Source organism: Nicotiana attenuata, chromosome 10, assembly GCF_001879085.1.
Source record: "Nicotiana attenuata strain UT chromosome 10, NIATTr2, whole genome shotgun sequence".
Taxonomy (NCBI): Eukaryota; Viridiplantae; Streptophyta; class Magnoliopsida; order Solanales; family Solanaceae; genus Nicotiana; species Nicotiana attenuata.
This window is the reverse complement of record NC_031998.1, coordinates 28,993,770-29,019,908: the sequence shown is the minus strand read 5'-3', so window position 1 is coordinate 29,019,908 and position 26,139 is coordinate 28,993,770. Positions and strand designations below refer to the sequence as shown.

The 26,139-nt window shown below is 38.9% G+C and overlaps 1 protein-coding gene across 1 annotated transcript; it reads right to left on the bottom strand.

Moving 5' to 3' along the window:
• LOC109233672 lies at positions 7,072-26,089 on the bottom strand. Its single transcript, XM_019399543.1, has 4 exons — positions 26,078-26,089; positions 24,411-24,996; positions 11,743-11,803; positions 7,072-7,147 (listed from the first exon to the last, which is right to left on the bottom strand). Exons 1-4 carry the CDS (start codon positions 26,087-26,089, stop codon positions 7,072-7,074), a joined length of 735 nt encoding a protein of 244 aa, XP_019255088.1.

Genomic DNA, 26,139 nt, shown 5'->3' with positions numbered 1-26,139 from the left:
TAAATGTATATTTCAGTTTGTATAATTAATTATTATATATATTATATGTATTTTCAATTTATTGATTATGTTTTTTCTTATATCTTAATAGGGATATTAAAATGTTGATTCTAGTAATTTAGTAGCTTTGATTTTGCTTGTCCTATGATTTGTGGATGATTTGGTGGTACCTAGTACCTACTTTTGAGTATTTAAATTGAAGTTTTTGATTATTTATAATTTTACATTATGTTTTTTAAGAATTGCGCTTCACTTTAATAAAGCGTGCGCTTCGCGTTTGAAGCGAAGCGAGCCCTTGTCGCTTTTTTGCGCTTCGCGCTCTCCAAAACATTGGTTGCTACAATTATCAACTAATATTATTCAGTTTAACCTTTTGAATTCATATTGAATTGTTGATGTTGTTTATCCTTAATTCCTTATAGAGTATGTATTTCCTTCTCGTTCTAGCTGGGTTAAATTTTTATGGATCAGTTGTTAGATCCCCTCTTTATAGAGTATGTTGATGGTTATGCTACACCGATCACTAAGAGATGAACTCATGGAATAAGCATCTTAATATATAGGGCTTACAATCCGAACCGTAATCCGAAATATTTATTCGATTCAAATATCAAAATCTAATCCGAATCGAATTTAATTTTGTTCGGATTCGGATTGCAATTTACCAAATTTGAAATCTGATCGGATAGTCCAAAATGTGCCAAATCCGATCCATGAACAGGCCTACCACGAGATACTAAGCTTATATGAGCATTAACACAAACTGAACGAAATTTAATTGCAAACATAAGTGAATTAACACAAACAAAAAAGAGATTTCATTGCATGAGTATTTAGAAATAGATAAACAATCATACAAGCTTAGTGAAGCTTCTGCTTTAGGCCCCAAGAGCTGAGGCCACCAAAATATTGCTATTCTAATATAAAATATAAAATGATGTACTTAAGCGAGCCATTTGTTTTAATACGCTACCTTGAATCTTATTGTTAAAAACCTTATTATTAAATATAAAGATTTGAGTAGTTTAATTTAAAGTTCTAAAATATTAGTCAAAGTTAAACTTGAAAATTTGAAGTAATTGTCATGACCCAAATTCCATTATAGGTCGTGATGGCGCCCAACACCGTTGATAGGCAAGCCAACACTGATCGATTAGTGAGTTCTCATTTATTTTATTAAACATCCCAACATTTACTTAACTTAAATTTAAAACAGTCGATAAATAACGAATTTATAACGCATTTGAAACGGGAATGACTAAAGGAAATCATAATTATAGGAATACAATCCAAAAATAATAGTCTACTAATGTGTGTGCCAGGATCTAGTGTCACAAGTACGAGGGAAACTAGTAGAATGTACAAAAGTATAACTATCCTACTGCCTGAAATAGAATAGACAGTAATAAACAAAAGGAGAGACTCTGAAATACTGCTGAACGGCTCAGAAGGGGGCAGCTCACCGTGAAATCTCGATCAAGTATCAGGAATGCGCGCCGGACGGGTAGCTAGATGCACCTGCCTCAGATCCTGTACAATTAAGTACTATGAGTACATAAACAATATGTACCCAGTAAGTATCCAGTCTAACATCGAAGAAGTAGTGACGAGGGGTAGACTTGACACTTACTAGGGTCAATAATATTATAATTTAAGTGTTACGCTAAGCATGAATAACATAAATAATAATGACAGTTTGAGAACAGGGAGAAGTAAGGTATTCTTTCATAGACAACATGTCGATTTCAGTCATATCATGTAACAACTTACATTTCAAAGCATTTAAATAGTGTAAATCAAGGGAAGTTCCAAATAAATAAAATGCGCACTGCCAGAGGGTCGAATGACGCGAACCACAGATGCATCTATTTACTACCGAGGCGCTCGGCCCGATCCACAAATAACAATTTATTTTCAAGGAAGCACATATTGCCCATTTACACTCAAGTAATTCATACAAATTCTTAAGTAAGTAAGTATAGTCGTCTATATTTGTTTTACCAATTTCCAGCATAACTTAAGTGATCTTAGTAGCAAGTAAGGACGCAAGCATTGCAAGTATAGCATGATACGGGTCCTACACTACCCGGACAATTAGCATAATAGTAGCTATATACGGACTCTCGTACATACGTACGTAGCCCCCACAGATAGTTACATACATTTATTTAATTCACCTATGGGGTTAAATTCCCTCTTACAAGGTTAAACAAGAGACTTACCTTGCCCCAAAGCTTACTTCCAAATTCAAGAATGCGCTCAAACCCTCAAATCGGAGCCGAACGTTCCAAAACTATTCAAATGGGGTAAAAACTAATCAATATATGCTCAAGAGTTCATATTCTAACTATTAAAGTAAATTTCCAACCCTAAATGCAAGGTTCCTAAAATTCATCCCCGGGCCCACGTGCCCGGATCCCGGAAATTTTTGAAGGAAGTTGTTACCCATAACATTAGGATCAAGAATATATGATTTCTAGTACATTCCATAACAAATTTCGTGGTTAAATCTCATTTTTATCAAAACCCTAGGTTTTTGCTTTAAACCCATAATTTTCACTAATTTACATGTTGTAATCCACCCATAAACTATGTATTAAACTCATATTAAGTAGAAATTACTTACCTCACAAAGCTAGGTTGAAATCTCCCCTTTTGAAGCTCCCAAATCGCCCAATAATGGTGTGAAATGAGTCAAAAATGACAAACTCTCATATTAAAAGAAGTCCACTGCCTTCAACGATTTCCACACCTACGGTGCGTTGACCGCATCTACGGTCTCGCTTCTGCGGACGATTGTCCGCTTCTGCGGAAATGGGCCGGGCCAGCTGGGACCGCATCTGCAGAAGGGTGACCGCTCCTACGGTTCCGCTTCTGCGGAAAAGGAGCCGTATCTATGGAACCTGGGCTCCTCCCCTTAGGCTGCATCTGCGATGCTTCAGCCGCATCTGCGGGCTCGCACCTGCGGCTGGCCAACCGCAGGTGCAGTTATGACAGCAAGTGGAGCTTCAGCTCCTTCTCAAATTTTCAACTTAGTTCGAGCCTCGTTCGATTGACGCTCGGGGCCCCCGGGGCCCCGCCCGAACATGCCGACAAGTTTGGAATCATAAAACGGACTCGCTCGAACCCTCGGAACACCCGAAACAACATTAAAACTAAGAATCACACCCTAAAACCAATTGAATCAAACTTATGAACTTCAAGTTCTTTAATCTACTTCCAATGTGCCGAAACGTAGTTATACTACTCGGAATGATACCAAATTTTGCGTGCAAGTCCTAAATGACATTATGGAACTATTCCCGATCTCGGAATTCCGTTCGGATCTCGATATAACAAAAACCCGTTCCAAACTAAATTTAAAGAACTTCAAAATCCTTAAGGAACCACTTCCACTATTAGGCGCCAAATCGCTCCCGGGTCATCCAAAATCCGATCCGGACATACGCCCAAGTTCAAAATCATCATACGAACATGTTGGAACCTTCAAATCCTGATTCCGAGGTTGTTTACTCAAAATGTTGACCGAAATCAAACTTGGCCTTTTAAGCCAACCTTAAGGAACCAAGTGCTCTGATTTCAACCCAAACTCTTCCAAATCCCGAACCAACATCCCAGCAAGTCATAAATCAGTAAAAGCAAGTACGGGAAGTCTTATTTAGAGGAACGAGGTTCTAGAAAGTAAAACGACCAGTCGGATCGTTACAGTAATTACTTAAAGCTTGAAAAGAATATTTACTACATTCCTAATGCTTTGAAAAGAATATTTACTACATTCCAAATGCTATAATCGTACAAGGAAATAAGAAAAATTAAAAATTAATGGTCAACTTTTAACAAAGATGATTATTTTCTTGTAGTAAATTTTTATGCATTAAATAAAAAGGTTAAATAATTAAGATTTTTATTATAAATTGCAATTCTAGTTTATCCAACATATAATACACTTATGAAGAATATAAAATCGATCAATATTTTATTGGAGTTTTGTGCTTTATATAATAGTATAGATAATATATAGTAATTTTTATAATTAACATAAACAGAGGTTTCAAATTTTTTCAAGATTTGGTTGAGGCTGATCAAATGAGTGAGTAAATTAAAGTTTCTCTCTCGTTAATTTGTAAATATACCCACCCATTGGTTGTGGTTTTTGCTTCTTCGCATACATTCGTTCTATTTTCTTGACGACTTTATTTTCCAATTTTAACTCGATTTTCCAAATCAAATGTTTATATTTCTCATTAAAAGTTTGTTCGAAGGAATTAATTCTTAAAAAGATTAATTTATATCTTTGCATCTTAAAAACTTAGAAAAGTAAACTTTAAATAAAAATATACACGAACTTATTAAAAAGTTTATGGTATCTTATTAGATGTTAGCTTTAGGCCATCGATTTTATTGAGCCGTCCCTAACGGCTATGTATACTAATAATTCATCAAAATTTACTATACGAAGTCATAGTTGTATAGTTAGTCAATCAAATTAAACTGAAAACTACATAACACCAAGTATCAATTAGAGTCGACTGAATTCTCTATCTACTGTATTCTATTTAGGCACATTTCCTCCATGTCGATCGGATATGCTGAGTGTGCCCGGCTATACTAACAATTCATCAATATAACAATTCATTAAAATTTCACTATTTTGACACTGAACTAGCTATACTGAGCTCACATAGGTAAGAACAAAAAATAAAAACAGAAACATTTCACTGCATGAACATCAGCAAATATAGAAGCATGCTTACATTAAAACGAACTCAATGAATCGTGATTATCAAATTTTTGAAGTTCAGTTTAGTCGTCTAAAGTTTTTGGTTCTAAACATAGTTAATTAACAATACTCTACATGTAACTAGATGTTCTAAAATGATACAAATAAACAAAAATGATATGGACTCAATGAATCATGTGTACCGACCGGTCGTTTCGAGTCCTAGCGTGTCGTTCGACTGTTTGAGGCCTTGGGTAACTTCACTTCATGTATTATGACTTGTACGTATGGTCGGAATTGAATTTCAGGAAGTTAGGAGTTGATTCGGATGGAAAATTCTCAATTCGGAAGCTTTAAGTTGGAAGAATGAACTAAGGTTTGACTTTTGAGTAAACGACCTCGGAATCAGGATTTAAAGGTTTCAATAGGTTCGTATGATGATTTCGGACTTGGGCGTGTGTTCGGGTTGAGTATCGGGTGGTCCGGCAGCATTTCGGGCTTATTATGGAAAGTAGGCATTTTTGAAAGTTTTAGAATTTCATAAATTTGGTCTGAAGTGGATTTTGATGATATCGATGTCTGTTTGGGGTTACGATCCTTGGAATAGGTTCGTGTCGTGATTTGTGACTTGCACTCAAAGTTTAGCGTCATTCCGGAATATTTTGATATGATTCGGACGCGTTCGTCGAAGTTTGGAAGTTTGAAAGTATAAAGAAGGATTTTGATCGTCGATTCGTAGTTTTGATGCTGTTTGGTGTGATTTGAGGCTTCGAGCAGGTTTGTTTCACGTTTTGGGATTGGTTGGTGTGATTGGACGGGGGCCTCGGGTGTGTTTCGGGGTGGTTCTGAACCAAGTTTGGCTAAGTTGTTGTTGCTAGTGTCTGCTGTCTGGTTTTGTTCTTCGCGAACGCGATGGGATTCACGCGTTCGCGAAGAAGGATTTGTTGGATGCTGACTTTTGTGCTTCGCATTTGCGACTGGGGCCACGCGTTCGCGTAAGGTGAGGCGGCAAAGCTTCGCGTTCGCGATGGCATCTTTGCGTTCGCGAGGAAGAAGCTGGCCTGGGAGATTTCCTTAGCCTTCGCGTTCGCGGATTGGGCACCGCGTTCGGGATGGTTCACCTGGTAAAGCATCGCATTCACGAGCTCTGACTCGCATTCGCGAAGGAAGATTTTGGAGCTGGAGCTGGTATTGCTTCGCGAACGCGAGGGACTTGCCCCGTTCGCGAAAAAGATCGGATTGGGCAGTGTGATTTTAAAAACGGGGGTTTTGGCTCATTTCCACTTTATTTCTTCCATGGAAGCTGACTTTGGAGCGTTTTTGGAGCACCATTTTCATCGTCAATCATGAGGTAAGTGATTTCTACAAGTTGTGAGTCAAATGTACGAATCTAGGCTTGTAAATTCATGAAAATTTATGGAAATTATGAGATCTTAAGAGAAAACCTAGAAATTGGTACTCTTGGAATTTGACATGGAATTGGGAATAAATTATATATTTGAGATCGTAATGTTATGGGTAATGTTTATCTTCAAAAATTTTCGGAATCCAGGCACGTGGGCTCGAGGGTTAACTTTGTTGACGAGCGGAGTTGGTAAGTGTTATAAATTAATTAATTAATTAATTATGATGTTGGAGTATAGTTTTATTGGCTTTCATGATTGTTTGGCTAGTTTCGGATCGTTGGCTTTGAATTGAGGAGTTAAAGAGGTGTTGGAGCCGGTTATAGAACTTCGGAGTGAGGTAAGTCTCATGTCTAACCTTGTGAGGGGGAATCTACCCCCTAGGTGATGTAATTGTTATGTGCTACTTGTTGTGGGTGCTACGTACGCATGAGCTGACGAGAGTCGTACGTGGCTAAAGCATGTCTATGTTCGGGTAGACTTAGGACTTTACCATGTAATATTTGAATTATTTGAACTCATCCTGCTGGCTTAATTAATTGAAATTATAATTGAACTTGATTTAGAAATTACTTATATATTAGACCGAGCCTTATCACCATGAGTTGTTGGCAAGTTATTTGAGAATCGGTAAAGTTTATACTCACTTTGTGTTCATATACTGTATCGTAAGCACATGCCTCGTAATTCAAAAATTCCTTTCCTTTCTTCTGGAGTGGGCCGAACGCCTCGGTATGATCATGTACCACACTCTTATGGGAGCGGTCTGTTCGCCTCAGCAGTATAATAGATGCATCTATGGTTCGTGCCGCTCGACCCTCGGCAGTGTACACGTTATGATGGGATCGGGCCGTTCGCCTCAGCAGTATCATATTCCTTCTGGGATCAGGCCGTACGTCCTCGGCATAGTCGTGCGTTATATTGCTAGCAGTCAGAATGTTCACGAGATTATCCTTCCACTGATGCCCAGAACTTTACATGGCAGTTCTTTATCCGTTTGATATTGGCACTTGATATTTCTGAGCTGTTGAGATAGAATACGAGATTGAAAAACTGATATCGTTAAAAGAAATTTTGAAAGATTGTGTTAGTTACAGATTTACCTCACTACTACTGTTGTGCTTCCTATTTGTTTATGATTTACCATATTGATTTATTGGACCACTAGTAAGTGTCGATGTCGACCCCTCGTCACTACTTCTCCGGGGTTAGGCTAGATACTTACTGGGTACGTGTTGATTTACGTACTCTTGCTGCACTTCTACACTAAATGTGGAGGATCTGACATGTCCATTTAGTGATCATCTTGGCGTAGGCGCAACTGCTAAGGAGACTATATGTGGGCTGCATTCCAAGCTATGCATCGCAGTCCACAGAGTCTACTGTATTGGAAAAAAAACTGAATTTATAATTGAAGATGACGTGGCATGACACGTAGACTGGTCAAATGGTCAAAACATGATGAGCAATTAAGAGGCACGGGAGATATCAGATACGAGGAGAAGAAAGTTAAATAGGCACGAGATGCTATTCAAATGATACGAGTCTCGTATCTATTTAACTTAATTAAAGCCAGGAGGTCAGAAGGAATTGAAGATATGAATCTGATAACATAAAGGAGTCTAAATTCAGTATTAAATGTCAAATACGTTAGCGAATCAGTATTGATTAGGAATGATTGTGTAACGTTTCATTTAATGTCATTTAATGCTCATAATTGCCTCTTTAAGGCTAAGGCATTATACCTTTTCCTAGAAAAATCAACTATAAAAGGAGGAGGTCTCAGCATTTGTAAGGACACAAAATATCATTGAGATTACATTGAAATACGAACTTATTTACTGCTTTATTATCTTCAAAAATTTCTTATTCTTTTCATCTCCTGATTATCAGTAACCCGATTTTTCTTCTTAATTTCTAGTTTTAACCGAAATTCTATTTTTTTGGTTAAACATCTACATCGTACTCTTTATTTTATCCTGTCTCATTTACATTCTAGACAGATGTTGTATTATTATTGTACTCCTTAGTAAATGCTCATGCACTTGTGGTACCGGGGTTTTGTGATATAGTAGCTGATGCTTACGGTTCTGTATATTATCATCGCCTTTCATTTCTCTTATAAACTACAAAGTTTGTACGTTCCCGTGGATTTAAAAGTGTAAATTTCCTTCCTTACTAAAATTTATTATTTCGAAAGTAATTAAATGAGTAATTAAATCGATCAATCACCGTTGACTTGCCTGACGACGGCATTAAATCGATCAATCGATCTCACACTTTTGAGGTAAGTCAAAACTCAAAACATAAAGTGCTTTTACATTACATCAACACCAGAAGAATGAATCAACTAAAAAACTAAATATCAACCTAAATCATCGAGAAAAACTAATTAGAGTAGACAGTACGCTCGAGAAAAATATTTTTTTCGAGAAAGAGATGATAGACTCAAAACGCCGATTCTGAATTTGATAAGTATAACAAACATGTAATTAAATGTTATAAAATGATACAAATAAACCGAAACAATAGAGAAAAAGCTTATATATGAACGTCTCAAACAAACAAATCGAAAATCCATATCCGAAAACTGAATTTTATTGAAACCCAATTACATTACATTGTGGCTGCACTATTCGAGTGCTTGTCTATATTTTTGAGAAGAAATACTACTACTAGTTAGCCGGAGATAACCAATGGCTCCTTTTTGAATTGAGTCATTAATTATTCGATAAGTATTATTAATAGTCTAAAATCTTAATTATGTACCGTCAATTCTCTCTATAACAGTCACATTTGTTCCGATCTTTTTTGGTTTTTATAGTGAATGGCTGTTATGCACCTATAACAACATTATATTGGACGTTTAAATATTTTTTGGCTGTTATAGATAAAAGTTATTCAAAAATCAATTATTTTTTCTTTTTTAATGTTACATATAAAAGATAGAAAAGTATCTAAAATTAAATCTCAAAAGATATGCATAATTTACTAGTTAAATATTGAAGAAAGCTAATACATTATTAGTAAATTCATAACTAAACTTATACATATTTAAACTCTAAGGCAGACATTTTAAATATACCTAGAGAAATAAATTCTTTCAAGATTAATGGAAGAACTTTGTAATTGTAGCTTGTTTCGTAGATTTCATTCTCTTACTAATACAACGCTTGAATTGACAAAGGTTCGTGTCCAAATTTTCAGCAAAAAGATATCCAATAGCTTTTCCTTGAAGACAATATAAGAGCTTAACAGTTAAATTTTCTATCTAAATATTTTTTGGAATTTGTCCAATAAAAAATATATCATGTGCAAATCTTCAAATCTTATATATTATGTAAGATAGAAACTTTGTTTAATGGGATAAATTGTGTGAATATTTTTAGAATTATTAGTAATCTTAAAGATTCTATATAGATGTTATAGAGGGGTAATTTTACAAATAGCGTTCTGCATATGGATGTTGTTATAAGTAAAAAACTGTTTAGAGAGGTAAAATAAAATTTAAAAAATTGGTTCTGAAAAAAACTTAGCTTTTATAGTGAATGATTGTTATATAGGATGTTGTTAGAGAGAGGTCTGTATTTTCTCGAGTACTTGTTTATATTGAATTGCATAATTCTACATTATTTCCAAAAAAAACATTAATTTGCCTTTGATATATATCGCTTAAAAAAATTCTGAATATTCTCAGGAAGAATATTAAAGACAATAAACTTAGCTTGGAAAATATAAAAGAAAATTTCCCTACTGTGGTCTACAATCGTGAGGTATCATTTTGTGTTGTAGCATGTGCATATTTTTTGTACTTCAAATCGAGTAGTATCATTTGTGTTTTTAGCATATAAATTACGCTGATTCAATTAAGTATAAGGCATGAATATGAAATTAGAAAATGTAGAAAGACCTTCATTAGATGTAAAATTTAGGTAATCCACTTATGTTACCGTCATCAATTTTGTCGTGGCAAAAAATTCCAGTCCTTTTTAATGAGTAAGAGTTATCATTTACCAATTACTTTGCTTCACAAATCAACACCACCTATTTGTGGGTTTTCAAAATTTCTTTAGGTTCAATAATGGTGGATTTCGATTTCTCACTACAATCCACAAGCACTAACTCATAGTGTGAAGCAAGGGATTGTACAACAACTAAGAAGGAGGAGGAGGGGGAGAAGAAGAAACAAAGGGGGTTTGTCTGAAGTTTGCTAAAATTGGCTACAAATTAAATATTTTGGAATATCTAAATATAGCTTAAATAACATAGTCAAACTGGCTACCATGTGAAATTTTACTCATTCAAACAACTATTTATGCACTTCCCCTGTTTGTTTGGTGCGATATTGATACCTATATACAACTCTAAAGAGAAAATGACAATTATTTAGCCAATAATTGGCATTGGCTCGTATAGCCCAAAAACAATGGTAACAGATAGCTCGTATAACTTTGTCTCTCTAACTTTCTTCATATTTTTTCTTAACCCCACCCTAGATCTTTCTCCAATAACCCCTCAATAACCTAGAATTTTTTTTAAAAAAAATTTTAGGTAGTCCTTTGTCACTGGAAGGGGTGCAAGTTCAGCAGCGCGACTCAGGAAGAGTACGAAGATGTGAGGCTTGATTCACAAGTCATCTCTAAGAGAGAAAGTTTCAAGTACATTAGGCCTATTATACAAGGGAATGGGAATATTGACGAAGATGTGACACACTGTATTTGGATGGATGAAATGGAGGCTCGCTTTGGTATTTTGTGTGATAAGAATGTGCCACCAAAGCTTAAAGGTAAGTTCTATAGAGCGGTGGTCAGATCAACTATGATGTATGGGGCAAAGTGTTGGCTAGTCAAGACATCCCATGTCTAGAAGATAAAGGTGGAAGAGATAAGGATATGGAGGTGGATGTGCGAGCATACCATGTCAGATAAAATTAGAAATGAAGTTATTCGGGACAAGGTGGGTGTGGCCCCCATGGAGGAAAAGATGCGGGAGGTGAGACTTAGATGGTTCATGCATGTGAAGAGGAGAGGCACTGATGCTCCGGTGAGGAGGTGTGAGAGGCTGGCATGGGAGGGCCAATGGGGAGATAGAGGCAGGCCAAAGAAGTATTGGAGAAAGGTGATTAGGCAAGATATGGCGTTGCTCCAGCTCACTGAGGACATGACCATGGATAGGAAGGTGTGGAGGTTGAGAATAAAGGTAACGGATTAGGTGTTCGAGTGTTGTCCTTGTTTGTAGCAGTAGCTTTGATACACCACTTGGTGCCTTCTGTTTTTTTTGTACCCATAGTCTTATGTCACGACCCAAATTCTCCCTCCGTAAATTTGTCGTGACGATACCTAGTCGTAAGCCTAATATTTGCGGAAATAAAATAAAAATCCTAAAAGCTAACAACTAACAGTAACAGAACAACATAACCAATAATAACGCCGCTCGGTATGTACAGTAACCAACACTGAACGTACATAGTTTTCCCCCGGAACATCATGAGTCACAAACTACAGAGAGAAAAATATAGTATCTCTATACTCCAGAGTCTAACAAAAGAAAATAAAGTAAGTGTTTAACATGGGGAAGAGTAGGAAGGGACTCCGAGGTCTGCGGACGCGGTAGATATACCTTGAAGTCTCCAAAGCTGTCTCGACATACTGATAATGCGATTGATAAGCAGTACCTGAATCTGCACACACAAAAAACATGTGCAGGGAAGGGCATGAGTGCACCACAATGGTACCCAGTAAGTGCCAAACCTAACCTCGGTCGAATAGTGACGAGATCAGGTCAGGGTCCTACTGGTATATATAAAATAAAACAAGATAGAATGAAATATCACGGTAAAATAAAGACTAAATTTTAACAAGAATGAAATCATAGAAAGGTAACAGCTCAGTACACAGAGATAACAACAGGGGATCTCCCGAGATACCGTCTCGTAGTCCCAAACGTAAATGTGCAGGAGGATCTTCCAGAATACCGTTCAGTAGTCTCAAAGTAAATTGCAAGACATGGAGATCTCCCAGAATACCATTCCGTAGTCCCAAAATAAATATGCAGGGGGATCTCCCGGAATACCGTTCCGTAGTCCCAAAGTAAACATGCAGTACAGGGAATCTCTCGTAATACCGTTCCGTAGTCCCAAAATAAATATGCAGCTTAAAGAACGGAATTTAACAGTTATAGCAAGAAAACCTACAGTTTAGACTAAGTACAAGTCAAGGAATACCGGAAATTTCACTAAACATGCTGCACAGAATTCAGATAAGCAATTAAGGCAAATAGACATGCTATTCTAAGCTAACAGGATACTACACATGCTGAATATAACTCAAATAAGAAGAAGACAAGTTATTATTCAGTAGAAAAATTGGATTTTATAACAAATAGCCCGTGTATGTACTCGTCACCTCACGTACACGATGCTCACATATCAAACATTACCAAATCCTAAGGGGAGTTCCCCCACACAAGGTTAGGCAAGCAACTTACCTCGAACCAATCTCAATCACTTGATAACAATGCCTTTTCCACGAATATCCGACTTCAAATGGCCCAAATCTAGCCAAAATCAATTACATATCATAAATATAACTATAATAGACTAATCTAATTAATAAAATCAAGACTAAAATAAGAAATTAGAAAATCGCCCTAAAAAGTCTCCCCGGACCCACGTCTCGGAATCGGGTAAAAGTCACAAAATATGAACACCCATTCACTCACTAGTCCAACCATACCAAAATTAGCCAATTCCGATCACAACTCTACCTTCAAATCCCCAATTTATAGTTTATGAAGTTTCTATAATTTTTCTCAAATTTCCATCTCAAAGTACTAATTAAACGATGAAATCTGTTATATATTCATGTATATTAACCAAATTCGAGTTGGAATCACTTACCCCGATGAATTTCTTAAAAAACCCACGAAAAATCATCTCAAAGCGAGCTCCCAAAGTCCAAAAATGAAATAATACCCTAGACCTCGATTATATAGTACCCATCTGACCTCTCAATGTGTGTTCCGCACAATTACTATTGCGGTCGCACATCCTAGCTTCTGCGGTCGCACAAAAATTGTGCGGCCGCAGATCACAGCCTCTCCACTACCAGGTGTAACGACCCGACTGGTCGTTTTGAGCAATTGCGCGCAGCTCGACAGTTTGAGGTCTCGAGTAGCTTCATATTATGTGAATCGACTTGCATGCGCAGTCCGGGCGTGAAACCGGAAAGCTTTTATGTGAAAATATGAAGAAAAAAAATAGTAATTTTTAGAGTTAAAATTTGGTTTTTAGTTGACTTTGGTCAACATTTTTGGTAAACGGACCCGGATCTGTGTTCCGATGATCCCGGGAGGTGCCCGGTAAAATATAGGACTTGGGCGTATGCCCGGAATTGAATTCCGAGGTCCCTAGCCTTAGAAAACAATTTTTGAAGAAAATTATTGTGCTGGTTTTTAAAGGAAATAAAGAAATGAATTAATGTTTGAACTCGATGGTATCGGGCCCGTATTTTAGTTCCGGAGCCCGGTACAAGTTTGTTATGATATTTAAGTCCTATCTGTAAAATTTGGTGAAAACCGAAATTTATTTGACGTGATTTGGACGTCCGATTGAAAAGTTAGAAAATCACGAGTTTTGAGGTTAAATTCATAGTTTTGATGTTATTTTGATGATTTGATTGCACGAGCAAGTCCGTATGATATTTTTAGACTTGCGTGCATGTTTGGTTCGGAGCCCCGATGGGTTGGTGAGTTTCGGATAGGTTTAGGCTATGTTGCGCTTGTTTTTGGATGCAACGTCGTTTCTTCAAGCAAAAATAATACCATATTTAGCAAATGAGATCCAAATTCAGTTTTGTTTGAACCATTAGATCTGTATCGAAATTACGGATCCATAGGAAAAAGAATCACCGAATTTGGACATCGTATGAGGAAGTTATGCTCATTTTTGTGTCAGGAAAAAATTGCTGGTTCTGGTGTGGTCGCAAATGCGAACTTTTTAACGCATTTGCGATGCCGAGTTCGGAAATGCGAGATTTTTGTCGCAAATGCAACTTTTGCCAGCCCTGCGTTGTTCGTAATTGCGAGGGGTTCGCAAATGCGAACCTTGGGCCGCAAATGCGACATCTGAGATCTGTTAGTTGAGATTTTTGACGAGATTTTCACCCATTTTTCAATTTTCTCAGCCCTAAACCTCCATGGGCGATTTTACAAGGACCCAAACTTCTCCAAAACATTGGGTAAGTGTCTCTAATCAATTTCCAACTATATTTTGTGATTATATCTTAGATTTAACATCAAATTCATAAGAATCTAAAGGAAAATTTGGGAAAATTGTGAAATCTTTGAAAAATATAAAATGATGATTTGAATGAGCAAATGGTATCAGAAATAGATAATTTTTGTATGGGTGAACTCGTAGCGGAATGGGTGTTCGATTTTTATGTTCTGAGGTGCGAGCCCGGGGAGTTGACTTTTGTTGACTTTTTGCAAATTGTATAAGAATCATAGTTTTGTCAATTGAAATTGTTTTCTCTTACATTGTTTGATGTATTCAAGTCGTTTTTGGCTAGATTGAGCCGATCGTTGATGAATTGGTAAAGAAAAAGCTATATTGAGTATTGAATTGGCCGGATTGAGGTAAGTATCTTGCCTAACCTTGTGTGGGGGACTTCCACATAGGATTTGAGTCTTCTATGCTAATTGTAGTTCGTGCATGCGAGGTGACGAGTGGGTGCTCGGACTTTTTTGCGGAAAATTATCTCTAGGGTTCTTAGGTCCTTATGTGGAAAGTATCCTGTTATGATTGGGTTTCCTAGTTGCTTAAATTACCTCTATAAGCTCCATATGACGTTGTTAGCTTTTCTTTAATTCTCATGTGTTACATTGACCCTTAATTGTCTTAATTGAAGTGATTGCCTTCCTTATTATTTTGATACTTTTTGATTGTGAGTTCCTCCATGTCCAATTGTTGTGGTTACCGGTGTAGTTATCACGTGCTTATTATGTCTTGTTGTTTTGTTGAGGTTATCGTGCTTCTTGGTTTTTCCGTGACCCTTATTATGTACTTGTTGATTCCCTTGCCGGGACGTTATTTCTTATGATATTATTTCCCTTGCCGGGATATTGTTGTTATACTATTGTTCCCTTGCCGGGATGTTATTGTTTATGATATTGTCTCCCTTGCCGGGATGTTGTTGTTATACTCTTGTTCCCTTGCCGGAATTCTTTTATGATTGATGATGATTTGTAAATGGGAGCGGGTTGCACGCCTACAACGAGATATGTGAAATGGGATCGCGTTGCACGCCTGCAACGAGATATGTGAAATGGGATCGGGTTGCACGCCTGCAACGAGATATGTGAAAAGGGATCGGATTGCGCGCCTGCAACGAGATATGTGAAACGGGATCGGGTTGCACGCCTGCAACGAGATATGTGAAATGGGATCGGGTTGCACGCCTGCAACGAGATATATGAAATGGGAGGGGGTTGCACGCCTGCAACGAGATATATGAAATGGGAGCGGGTTGCACGCCTGCAACTAGATATATGAAATGGGAGCGGGTTGCACGCCTGCAACGAGATATGTGAAATGGGAGCGGGTTGCACGCCTGCAACGAGATATGTGAAATGGGATCGGGTTGCACGCCTGCAACAAGATATGAAATGAAAGTGAAATTCTGTGTTTGTTTTCCTTATCCTTGTTAGTAATTGGATTTTGGTGCCGTGCACTTTCTGTTTGCTATGTTTATTTGTTGTTACCAATTCAAGTGTTTTATCTGTTCAGATTCCTTTACCGATGTGATCCTTTGTGAAAGAACCCCATCATGTTTTCAATACTTTGCCGTATTTATATACATATTTTTTAGTACTTCAAATTTCAATAATTGTTTCATCCTAATTCATTTAGTTAGTCAATTAAATTTTCTTAAACCGTCTGAGGTTGTATTTTACTTGAAAATGGAATTTCTACTAAGATAATTTATTAAATTTTTTGTTAAAGGATATTTCTTTCGATATTGTACTTTAATTGAAAATGGTACTTTCTTTATTTAAATGATTTCTAAAAATAACTTCATCTTTTCTTGTTGAGTTCCTAATTGGTTTAGAAGCTTTACTCCACTTAGGTTATGTAAACCAGACTCCTTGAACATCTTAATTGTATTGGTTACAGACCCTATGAACCGAGTAACATGAGAGTGTTGTTGTGTAAAGTGAGATAGAAATATGTGGGCACGAGGTGCCGGGTGTGCTAAAAGTTTGGTAATTGAGGTTATGATATGAGACATCGAGTTTGAGATGGTTGGAAATTGTGCATCAGAAACGATATGACTTATTGAGCTGGCATCGCCTTCCTTGTTTGAGTATATTTTTCTTTACTTGTCTGTGTTCCAGCTATGTTGGTGTTAATTTATCTGGTTATCTTCGTTTCCACCCGTGTTTCTCTTTATTATTTCTACTGATTGTAGTTTGTTCTTTCCCTGCTGTTGATATTACGATGTCATTTTTAGATTGATAGTTTATTATCAAATCCTGTTCAATTTATTTGACCAGTACGTGTCTGAACTGTTCCTCGTCACTACCCCACCGAGGTTAGTCTTGATACTTATTGGGCACCGCCGTGGTGTGCTCATACTACACTTCTGTACATTTTTGTGTACAGATCTAGGTATTTGATTGATAGTAGTTGTGTGGGTTGTTGCGGTGGAGACTCAAGGTAAACCTGCTACAGCGTTCGCAGGACTCGGAGTCACCTTGATTTGTACATATTCCCGTTTGTTCCTTTTGTTTTGGAGTGGTGATGTATTTATTTTGTATAACTACTCTTAGAAAGGCTTGTGATTTGTACCAGCGGTTTTGGGAATTGTAAATTGTTAAGAGTTCAGATTAAAGTTAGCAAATATAAATGTTATCTCAGTTAATGTTAGGCTTACCTAGTTTAGAGACTAGGTGTCATCACGACTCCTTCGGAGGGATTTTTGGGTCGTGACAAAATTGGATACCAGTTAATTTTTTTTAAATAAAGTAAGTACAAGTTACATAGGAGATATCAAATTGGGCGGCTCATACAATTTTTACTAAGCATAGATCTAATTAACGAGGGAAAAAATTATGGACGATAATCTCATGGTATTATCAAGCAACCTAATGCTTTTTTTCACGCCCACAATATTATGGTAAAAAGTTATTCGTCCCAGTGTTTATATCAAGCCAATGAATGTAAGATAAATATATGTCTTGCAAATATACTTTTTAAAACTTAAACCTTGGTTACGTGATGTATATTTTCACTTCAATTTATATTCTTAGTGCAGATAAGTATTCACCCCATCTTATGCAATACTACCTCTTTTCTTATATTATTTTGTTTTGTTTTATAATGGTTATATTGCTGAATTTCACTGATCTTATAAGACTCGCATACACGTTTGTAAACTGTTGTTGTAGGAACCTAAATCCTAAACACAACTCACCCTTTTCTCCACCAATTGCATAATCTTGCTTCCCACACAGATATCCCTTGATGGGACCAAATCAAAAAGCCTCTTAGATTTGAAAAAAGATGGGCTCATTTGAGAGGGATATAACAACAATATCTAGTGACTAGGGATGAGGGGACTATACACAATAATGTATTATGAATGGGACTCCAATTTGGAAAAAGAGGAAGAAACTAATCATGGGGGAAGTGGCCACGAGGCCATATGCTATCTATAAGTGTACTAATCTCCATCGCATTGTGTGGAACTTGTGCCTCACTTTTTGTAGACATTACCAAAAGCCCTTGTCCCAAACTAGATGAATGGATTTAGTTCTCTTTTTCTATTTCTAGTCGTTTCTTTTTTGCCTCTCAAGGAAATAGTGGCTGTCATGCGTTTAAACAAGTTTAATATATAAATACGAATACACAATACAATGGATAATCATATAAAGAATACAATGTTACAAATAATCAAACAAACAATGGAGGCAAGGAACACAAAAATAACGAACAAAACTAGAAAATACAAGAATTTTATTATAAAATATTATATTATGTAGTGGATGTCTATAACTCGTAAAGAAGTTACTCCCACTACTATTCTCTATTAACCTCCTAATACTTCTTACAATTATTGTTGTAGCTCACACACCTCCATAACCCCCTTCATGATCTTCCCCCATGATCTCAATAGTTAATACCATGTTTATGACATCCCTTTGTATTACCTCAATGTCATCCTATAAATAGAGGGTTTGGGCATCACATTGTACACACTTGGAAAACACTTGAAGAAATAAGAATCTCTCCTCTCTTTTTCTCTACATTTTTGTCTATTTGCTTGTTTCATATTATTACTTTGAGCTAAGTTTTTTAACACGTTAATGTCAATTATATTAAGATCCATACTAATCTAATTATGCAATATTTTTTCTTTATGTTGATACTTGACAAAGTAATATCATTGTGTTTTACTAGCCTATTTTGACATCTTCTGTATAAAAACAGAATATGCTGGCGATAGTTATTACTTAAGATTATTTTCTTTATGAAGTTAAGTATATTTAGTTATGGCTTCAATTCTTGTGTACATTATATGTAATCATTATGCATTAGTTTGCAGTAACACATCACATAGTAATAACGCTACATGGTGACTTTCTGTTTTGAAATGTTTATATGTAAGATACTAGTAACAAGTTTGTACTCCATCTTATTTTTATTGATAATAGTTCTTATCATTTCTATTTACTTATTTGTGGCTACATAAAATTATGTTCCATTCCTAGAAGTGAATGAGACAATTTGTGATAAATATTATACGAGGGTAAGACGATGGGTTCAAGTCCCAGCGCACCATGAGGATAAGACATCGGGTTTGAGTCCTGATGCACCATGATGATAAGAGCTAGGTTTAAGTCCCAACTCATTATGGCCTAACATGCATTTTTATGGATAAGGCATTGGGTTTGAGTCCCAATGCACCATATTGAAAATATAGTGATGACTAAAGAAAAATAATATATTTTTCATGAAAAACATGAAGCTTGTCCCACTGTATTAGCTACATTCTTGAAGTGAATGTGATAGCGATGCATAATAAGTCTAAATGAGGACAAGTGGTTGACCAATGAACGTGGGCGTGCCAAAGACCAAAATAATAATAGTCATGATAATTATAAAAAGGAGAACAATGGGTTCTCAAAATAAACCTTCATGGATGAAGGATGTGTATCAATATGGTCTCTAAATATGAGGCACGTTCAGATGATTAGTTCATTCTTTGAAAATGTAACTTGTGATAAGAATTGTATGTCACGACCCCAAAACCAACCCGGTCGTGATGGAGCCTATCATGGAACTAGGCCAGCTGACACATTCCCAAAATAATACGATATTTCATTAAAATTTAGATAATAACCTTTTTCATACTAAATTTCCATAAAGAGATGAATTCAAAATCAAATGCGGAAATAAAAGCCCGATCTCGGGTGTCACTAAGTCGTGAGCAAATACTACAACTGTCCGAAATATAACAAGACTAAAACAGTTTGGAAATCAACTACAAATATCTATAGGGAAATAGGAAGGATAAAAACAAGGCTGCGATCGCCATGCAGCTACCTTTCCAACTCAAAAATATCCGCGACGGATGAAGAATCAACGCTTCGCTAACACGTCCGGCAACCCCTGGATTTGCACGCAAGGTCCAGGGAGTAAGGTAAGTACGCCAACTCAGTAAGTAATAAAGGTAAATAAAGACTGAGCAGTAGGAAACATATAGAAATCCACATCGTGAAAACTCGATAAGTACAACATGTTTTCAAAGCAGTATATGAGTCAAATCATCTCGTTTAAAATCCAGTTTTCGGTAAAAATCATTTGAAGATGCTTTTCAACAGTTTCAACAGAGTCTCAATGCAATTTAGAGTAAAAGTGACAAAAATTATAAACAGCCCCTCAGGCAAAACATAGTTCGTATACGGCCCCTCGGGCAACGTGAGTCATAAATCGCCCCTCGGGCGTAACATCACTCAGAATCAACCCCTTGGGAAAACCTCGCAGTCACTCGTACACAGCCCCTCGGGCACAACATGAATCAAGAACAGCCCCTCGGGCAAAACATCATATCACTCACTCACGGTACCCGCGCTCACTGGGGGTGTGCAAACTCCGGAGGGGCTCCTACAGCCCAAGCGAAATATCAAGCCACCTCGTGGCATAATCAATCAGGCCCTCGGCCTCTCATAATTAGAATCAGTAACAACATGCTACGGCACGCAGCCCGATCCTATATATCCTCACAACACAGGCCCTCGGCCTCACTTAGTCAAAAACCTATCAAGCCACTCGGGCAATTAGTAAACAGGGTGCTCAGCCCAAAATATCATTTTATGCATCAAAACGGAGTAATAAAGACTGAGTTATGATATCAGTAAAACATAGCATGACTGAGTACAGATCTTAAATCAAAATAGTGAGGAAATAATAAGAAAAGGTCTCTAAGAGTCCAAACAGCTTTGACACGAGGCCCAAATATGGCATTCAGCCCAAATTATAGAAATCCTTTCTAAAACACATAAGTATCCTATAGTTTTCAGTCAAATATGCAACTTAATAGTTGCTACGGGACGTACCAAGTCACAATCCCCAACGGTAAACGCCCAAACGCTCGTCATCTAGCATGTGCGTCACCTCAAAATAGTGAAAACGATGCGAAATCTGGGGCTTCATACCCTCAGGACAAGATTTACACTCATTACTTACCTCAAACCGGTCAAATCTCTACTCCGCGACGCCCTTGCCTCTGGAATCGGCCTCCAAACATCCCGAGTCTGACCAAAAGCAATACAATGCAATAAATATAGGCCAATGAACCAATTCCAAACGAAAAATTATCAAATTATACCAAAATCCCGAAATTCACCCAAACCCGGTCCCCCGGGCCCAAGTCTCGGAATCCGACAAAAATAACAAAATTAGAAACTCATTTCACTCACGAGTTTATACATATCAAAATCTGACATCAAATGGTCCCTCAAATTCTCAAATTAAACTCTCCAATTCCAAGCCCTAATCCCTTCAATTTCATCTCTAATTTCTACTAATTTCATGCTTAAACAACTGAAAATCACCATAATCAGGAGTGTTAGGCTCAAGAAACTTACCACAATAAAGAACCCCTTGATTCCCTCTTCAAAACTCCCCAAAAGCTCCAATCACGTCTTCAAAAATGGAGGATATAGGCAAAAATTCGCGAAGGGTTTAATTTATACCTTCTGCCCAGGCATTTCCGCAGCTGCGGCCTTTTCTCGCACCTGCGCAACCGCTACTACGGTCCAATCAACCGCACCTACGATTTTCACTTAAACGCCCAGGACCGCATCTGCGCCCCAGGCACCGCACCTGCGGTCTCGCAGATGCGTCAAACACACCGTATCTGCGATTCTTCCCTTAGCCCCCAAATTCCGCATCTGCAGCTTCCCTACCGTATCTGCGACCTCGCACCTACGGTCCCCAATCCGCAGGTGCGGAAACATCAGAAGCAGCAGCTTCAGCTGCACAATCACAATTCCAACTCTTCCGTTAACAATCCGAATTCATCCCGAGGCCCTCTGGACCTCAACCAAAAATACCAACAAGTCACATATTACCATTCAAACTTGTTCAAACCTTTGGGACACTCAAAACACCAAATTACCCTCGGATTCAAGCCTTAGAACTTCCAAACTTCCGAATTTCGTAAACGATGCCGAAACCTATCAAACCTCGTCCGATTGACCTGAAATGTTGCACACACGTCACAAATGACACTACGGACCAACTCCATTTTCCAGAATTTCATTTTGACCCCGATATCAAATTTCCACTACCGGCCGAGAAACGCCAAATTTTCAATTTCGCCAATTCAAGCCTAAATCTACCACGGACCTCCAAATTATATTTCGGATGCGCTCCCAAGTCCAAAATCACCTAACAAAGCTAACCGAGACATCGGAATTCCCATCCGAGATTATTTACACATAAGTCAACATCCGGTTGACTTTTTCCAACTTAAGCCTTCTCAAAAGAGACTATGTATCTCAATTCACTCCAAAACCACTCCAAACTCAAACCAACCAACACCGATACGATGAAATACGGCTGAAGAACACATAAAGAAGCAGAAATGGGGGAAACTGGGCTATAACTCATGAAACAATCGGCCGGGTCGTTACATCCTCCCCCTCTTAAACAAACGTTCGTCCTCGAACGAGTCTAGAAACATACCTGAACCTCAAACAGGTGTGGATATCTGCTCCACATCTCCTGCTCGGTCTCCCAAGTAGCCTCCTGCACGGGCCGACCTCTCTACTTTCACTGAAGCTATATCCTTTGATCTCAATTTTCAGACCTGCCGCTCCAAAATAGCCACTGGCTTCGCATCATAAGTTAAATCACCGTCTAACTGAACCGTGCTGAAATCCAAAACATGAGACGGATCGCTGACATACTTTCGGAGCATAGAAACATGAAATACCGGATGCACACCCGACAAGCTAGATGGAAAAGCAAGCTCATAAGCCACGTCCCTAATCCTCCGAAGCACCTCAAAAGTCCCAATGAACCAACAACAACAACAACAAGCCCAGTTTGATCCCAACAAGTGGGGTCTGGGGAGGGTAGTCTGTACGCAGACCTTACCCCTATCTAATTCAGGTAGAGAGGTTGTTTCCAATAGACCCTCGGCTCAGGAAGGGCAAGAAGAAGAAGAGGAAAGCAAGGGAGGAAGAAAGATGGAAGATAAAAAAATTTAAAAAAAAAAAGGATAAGTGGCACCAAATAATAGCAACAGGGAATACAATACCCGAGGCGAACAAAATCACATAACCTACTAAAAATCTAAGACTGTGAAGGGACTCGCCTACTACTAAGACTATCAGTGAACAACTATAAACTACCAACTAACCTTCTACCTTAATCCTCGACCTCCACCCTCTCCTATCAAGGGTCATGTCCTCAGTGAACTGAAGCAGCGCCATGTCCTGCCTAATCACCTCTCCCCAATACTTCTTAGGCCTACCTCAACCTCTTCTCAAACTCTCCATGGACAACCTCTCACACCTCCTAACTGGAGCATCACTGCTTCTTCTCTGAACCTGTCCAAACCATCTCAGCCTCGACTCCCGCATCTTGTCCTCCACGGAGGCTACTCCCACTCTGTCCCGGATATCTTCATTCCTAATCCTATCTCTCCTGGTACACTCACACATCCATCTCAACATCCTCATCTCTGCTACTCTCATCTTCTGCACGTGGGAGTTCTTGACTGGCCAACACTCAGCCCCATACAGCATAGCCGGTCGAACCACCACTCTATAAAACTTACCCTTAAGTCTTAGCGGCACATTCCTATCACACAAAACGCCGGAAGCGAGACTCCACTTCATCCATCCCGCTCCAATACGATGCGCGACATCTTCATCAATCTCCCCGTTTCCCTGGATAATAGACCCGAGATACTTAAAACTCGCTCTCTAGGGGATAACTTGAGCATCAAGCTTAACCTCTACGTCTGCATCGTGGGTCCCGTCACTGAACTTGCACTCCAAGTATTCCGTCTTGGTTCTACTCAATTTAAAACCTTTAGACTCCAAGGTCTGTCTCCAAACCTCCAACCTCGCGTTAACTCCGCTACGCGTCTCGTCAATCAGCACTATATCATCGGCAAATAGCATGCACCAAGGCACCTCCCCTTGGATGTGACGCGACAATACATCCATCGCCAAGGCAAATAAAAATGGGCTAAGATCTGATCCCTGGTGCAACCCCATCACCACAGGGAAATGCTCTGAGTCACCACCCCCAGTCCTCACCCGAGTCTTAGCATTATCATGCATATCCTTAATCACACTAATGTACACTACAGGAACACCGCTAACCTCCAAACACCTCCACAGTACCTCCCTTGGAACTTTATCGTATGCTTTCTCAAGGTCAATAAACACCATATCCAAATCCTTCTTCCTCTCCCTGTACTGCTCCACTAGTCTCCTTACCAGATGAATCGCTTCCGTAGTCGAACGCCCCGGCATGAATCCAAACTGATTCTCGGAAATAGACACGCACCTCCTCACCCTAGCCTCCACCACCCTCTCCCAAACCTTCATAGTGTGACTCAACAGCTTGATACCCCTATAATTATTGCAATTTTGGATATCACCCTTGTTCTTGTAAAGCGGAACCATCGTACTCCACCTCCATTCTTCGGGCATGTTCTTTGTCTTAAAAATAACATTAAACAGCCCAGTGAGCCACTCCAAACCTGCCCGCCCCGCGCTCTTCCAGAATTCCACCGGGATTTCGTCTGGCCCCGTCGCTCTACCCTTGCACATCTTACGCGTTTCCCCTTCTACCTCCTCTACCGTAATCCGCCTACAGTACCCAAAATCCGGCCGACTCTTGGAGTGCTCCAACTCACCCAGCACAATGCGTCTATCCCCCTCCTCATTCAACAATTTATGAAAGTATGTCTTCCATCTTCTCATAATAAGTGCCTCGTCCAACAACACTTTTCCATCCTCGTCCTTGATGCACTTAACTTGGTCTAAGTCGCGGGCTTTCCTCTCCCTCGCCTTGGCCAACCGGTACAGCCTCTTGTCCCCGCCTTTGCCCTCGAGCTCCTTGTACAAACGAGCAAACGCCGCGTTCTTAGCCGTCGCAACTGCTAACTTCGCCTCTTTCTTTGCCTTTCTGTAACACTCCCGATAAGTCCTTTTTTTCTCCTCGTTTGTACTCTCCACTAGCTTCAAATAAGCAGCTTTCTTAGCTTCCACTTTACCTTGAACCTCTTCATTCCACCACCAATCCCCTTTATGACACCCAGGAGAGCCCGTTGTGACCCCTAAGACCTCTCAAGCAGCTACCCTAATGCAATCAGCAGTAGTGCCCCACATACTAGACGCGTCCCCCCTACTCATCCAGGCCCTCATAGCCAACAACTTCTCCCCTAACTCCTGAGGACTCAATTTGCCCAATGAACCGAGGACTCAATTTGCCCTTCTTCCCAAATCTCATAACACCCTTCATGGGTGAAACCTTCAGTAGAACCTTCTCCCTAACTATGTAAGATACATCACGAACCTTCCTGTCAGCACAACTCTTTTGTCTCGACTGCGTTGTACAAAGACGCTCCTGAATCACTTTCAGCTTATCCAAAGCATCCTGTACCAAGTCTGTACCCAAAAGCCTAGCCTCTCCCGGCTCAAACCAACCCACTAGAGATCTACATCGCCTCCCATATAAAGCCTCATATGCAGCCATCTGAATACTCGACTGATAAGTATTGTTATATGCAAACTCTACGAGCGGTAGAAACTGGTCCCGTAAACCCCCAAAATCAATGACAGAAGTGCAACATGTCCTCCAATATCTGAATAGTGCGCTCGGATTGCCCGTCTGTCTAAGGGTGAAAAGTTGTGCTCAACTCAACCTGAGTACCCAACTCCCGCTGCATGGCCCTCCAAAACTGCAATGTAAACTGTGTACCTCTATCTAAAATGATGGAAACCGGGACACCATGCAGGCGACAATCTCTCGGATATAAATCTCAGCTAACCGCTCTGAAGAATAGGTAGTACACACAGGAATGAAGTGCGCAGACAGTTGATCCACAATCACCCAAATAGCATCGAACTTTCTCAAAGTCTGTGGGAGTCAAACTACGAAATTCATGGTGATCTGCTCCCACTTTCACTCCGGAATATCCATCTGCTGAAGCAAGCTGCCCGGTCTCTGATGCTTATATTTCACCTACTGACAATTGAGACACCAAGCTACAAACCCCACTATATCCTTCTTCATTCTCCTCCACCAATAGTGTTGTCTCAAATCCTGGTACATCTTCACGGCACCCGGATAGATGGAATATCGCGAGCTATAGGCCTCCTCTAGAATCAACTCTCGAAGCCCATCTACATTAGGCACACATACCTGGCCCTGCATCTTCAATACCCCGTCATCACCAATAGTCACATCTCTGGCATCGCCGTGCT

Bases quoted from the DNA above. Each gene is read 5' to 3' on its own strand.
- LOC109233672 (XM_019399543.1), bottom strand. The intron at 11,804-24,410 runs GTTTGGAGTGGC...TTGTGTGTGCAG, and splicing joins GAAGAGCGCGGGGCGGGCAG to ATTCAGGTACTGCTTATCAA. The intron at 7,148-11,742 runs GTATATCTACCG...CTATCTCAACAG, and splicing joins ACAGCTTTGGAGACTTCAAG to CTCAGAAATATCAAGTGCCA.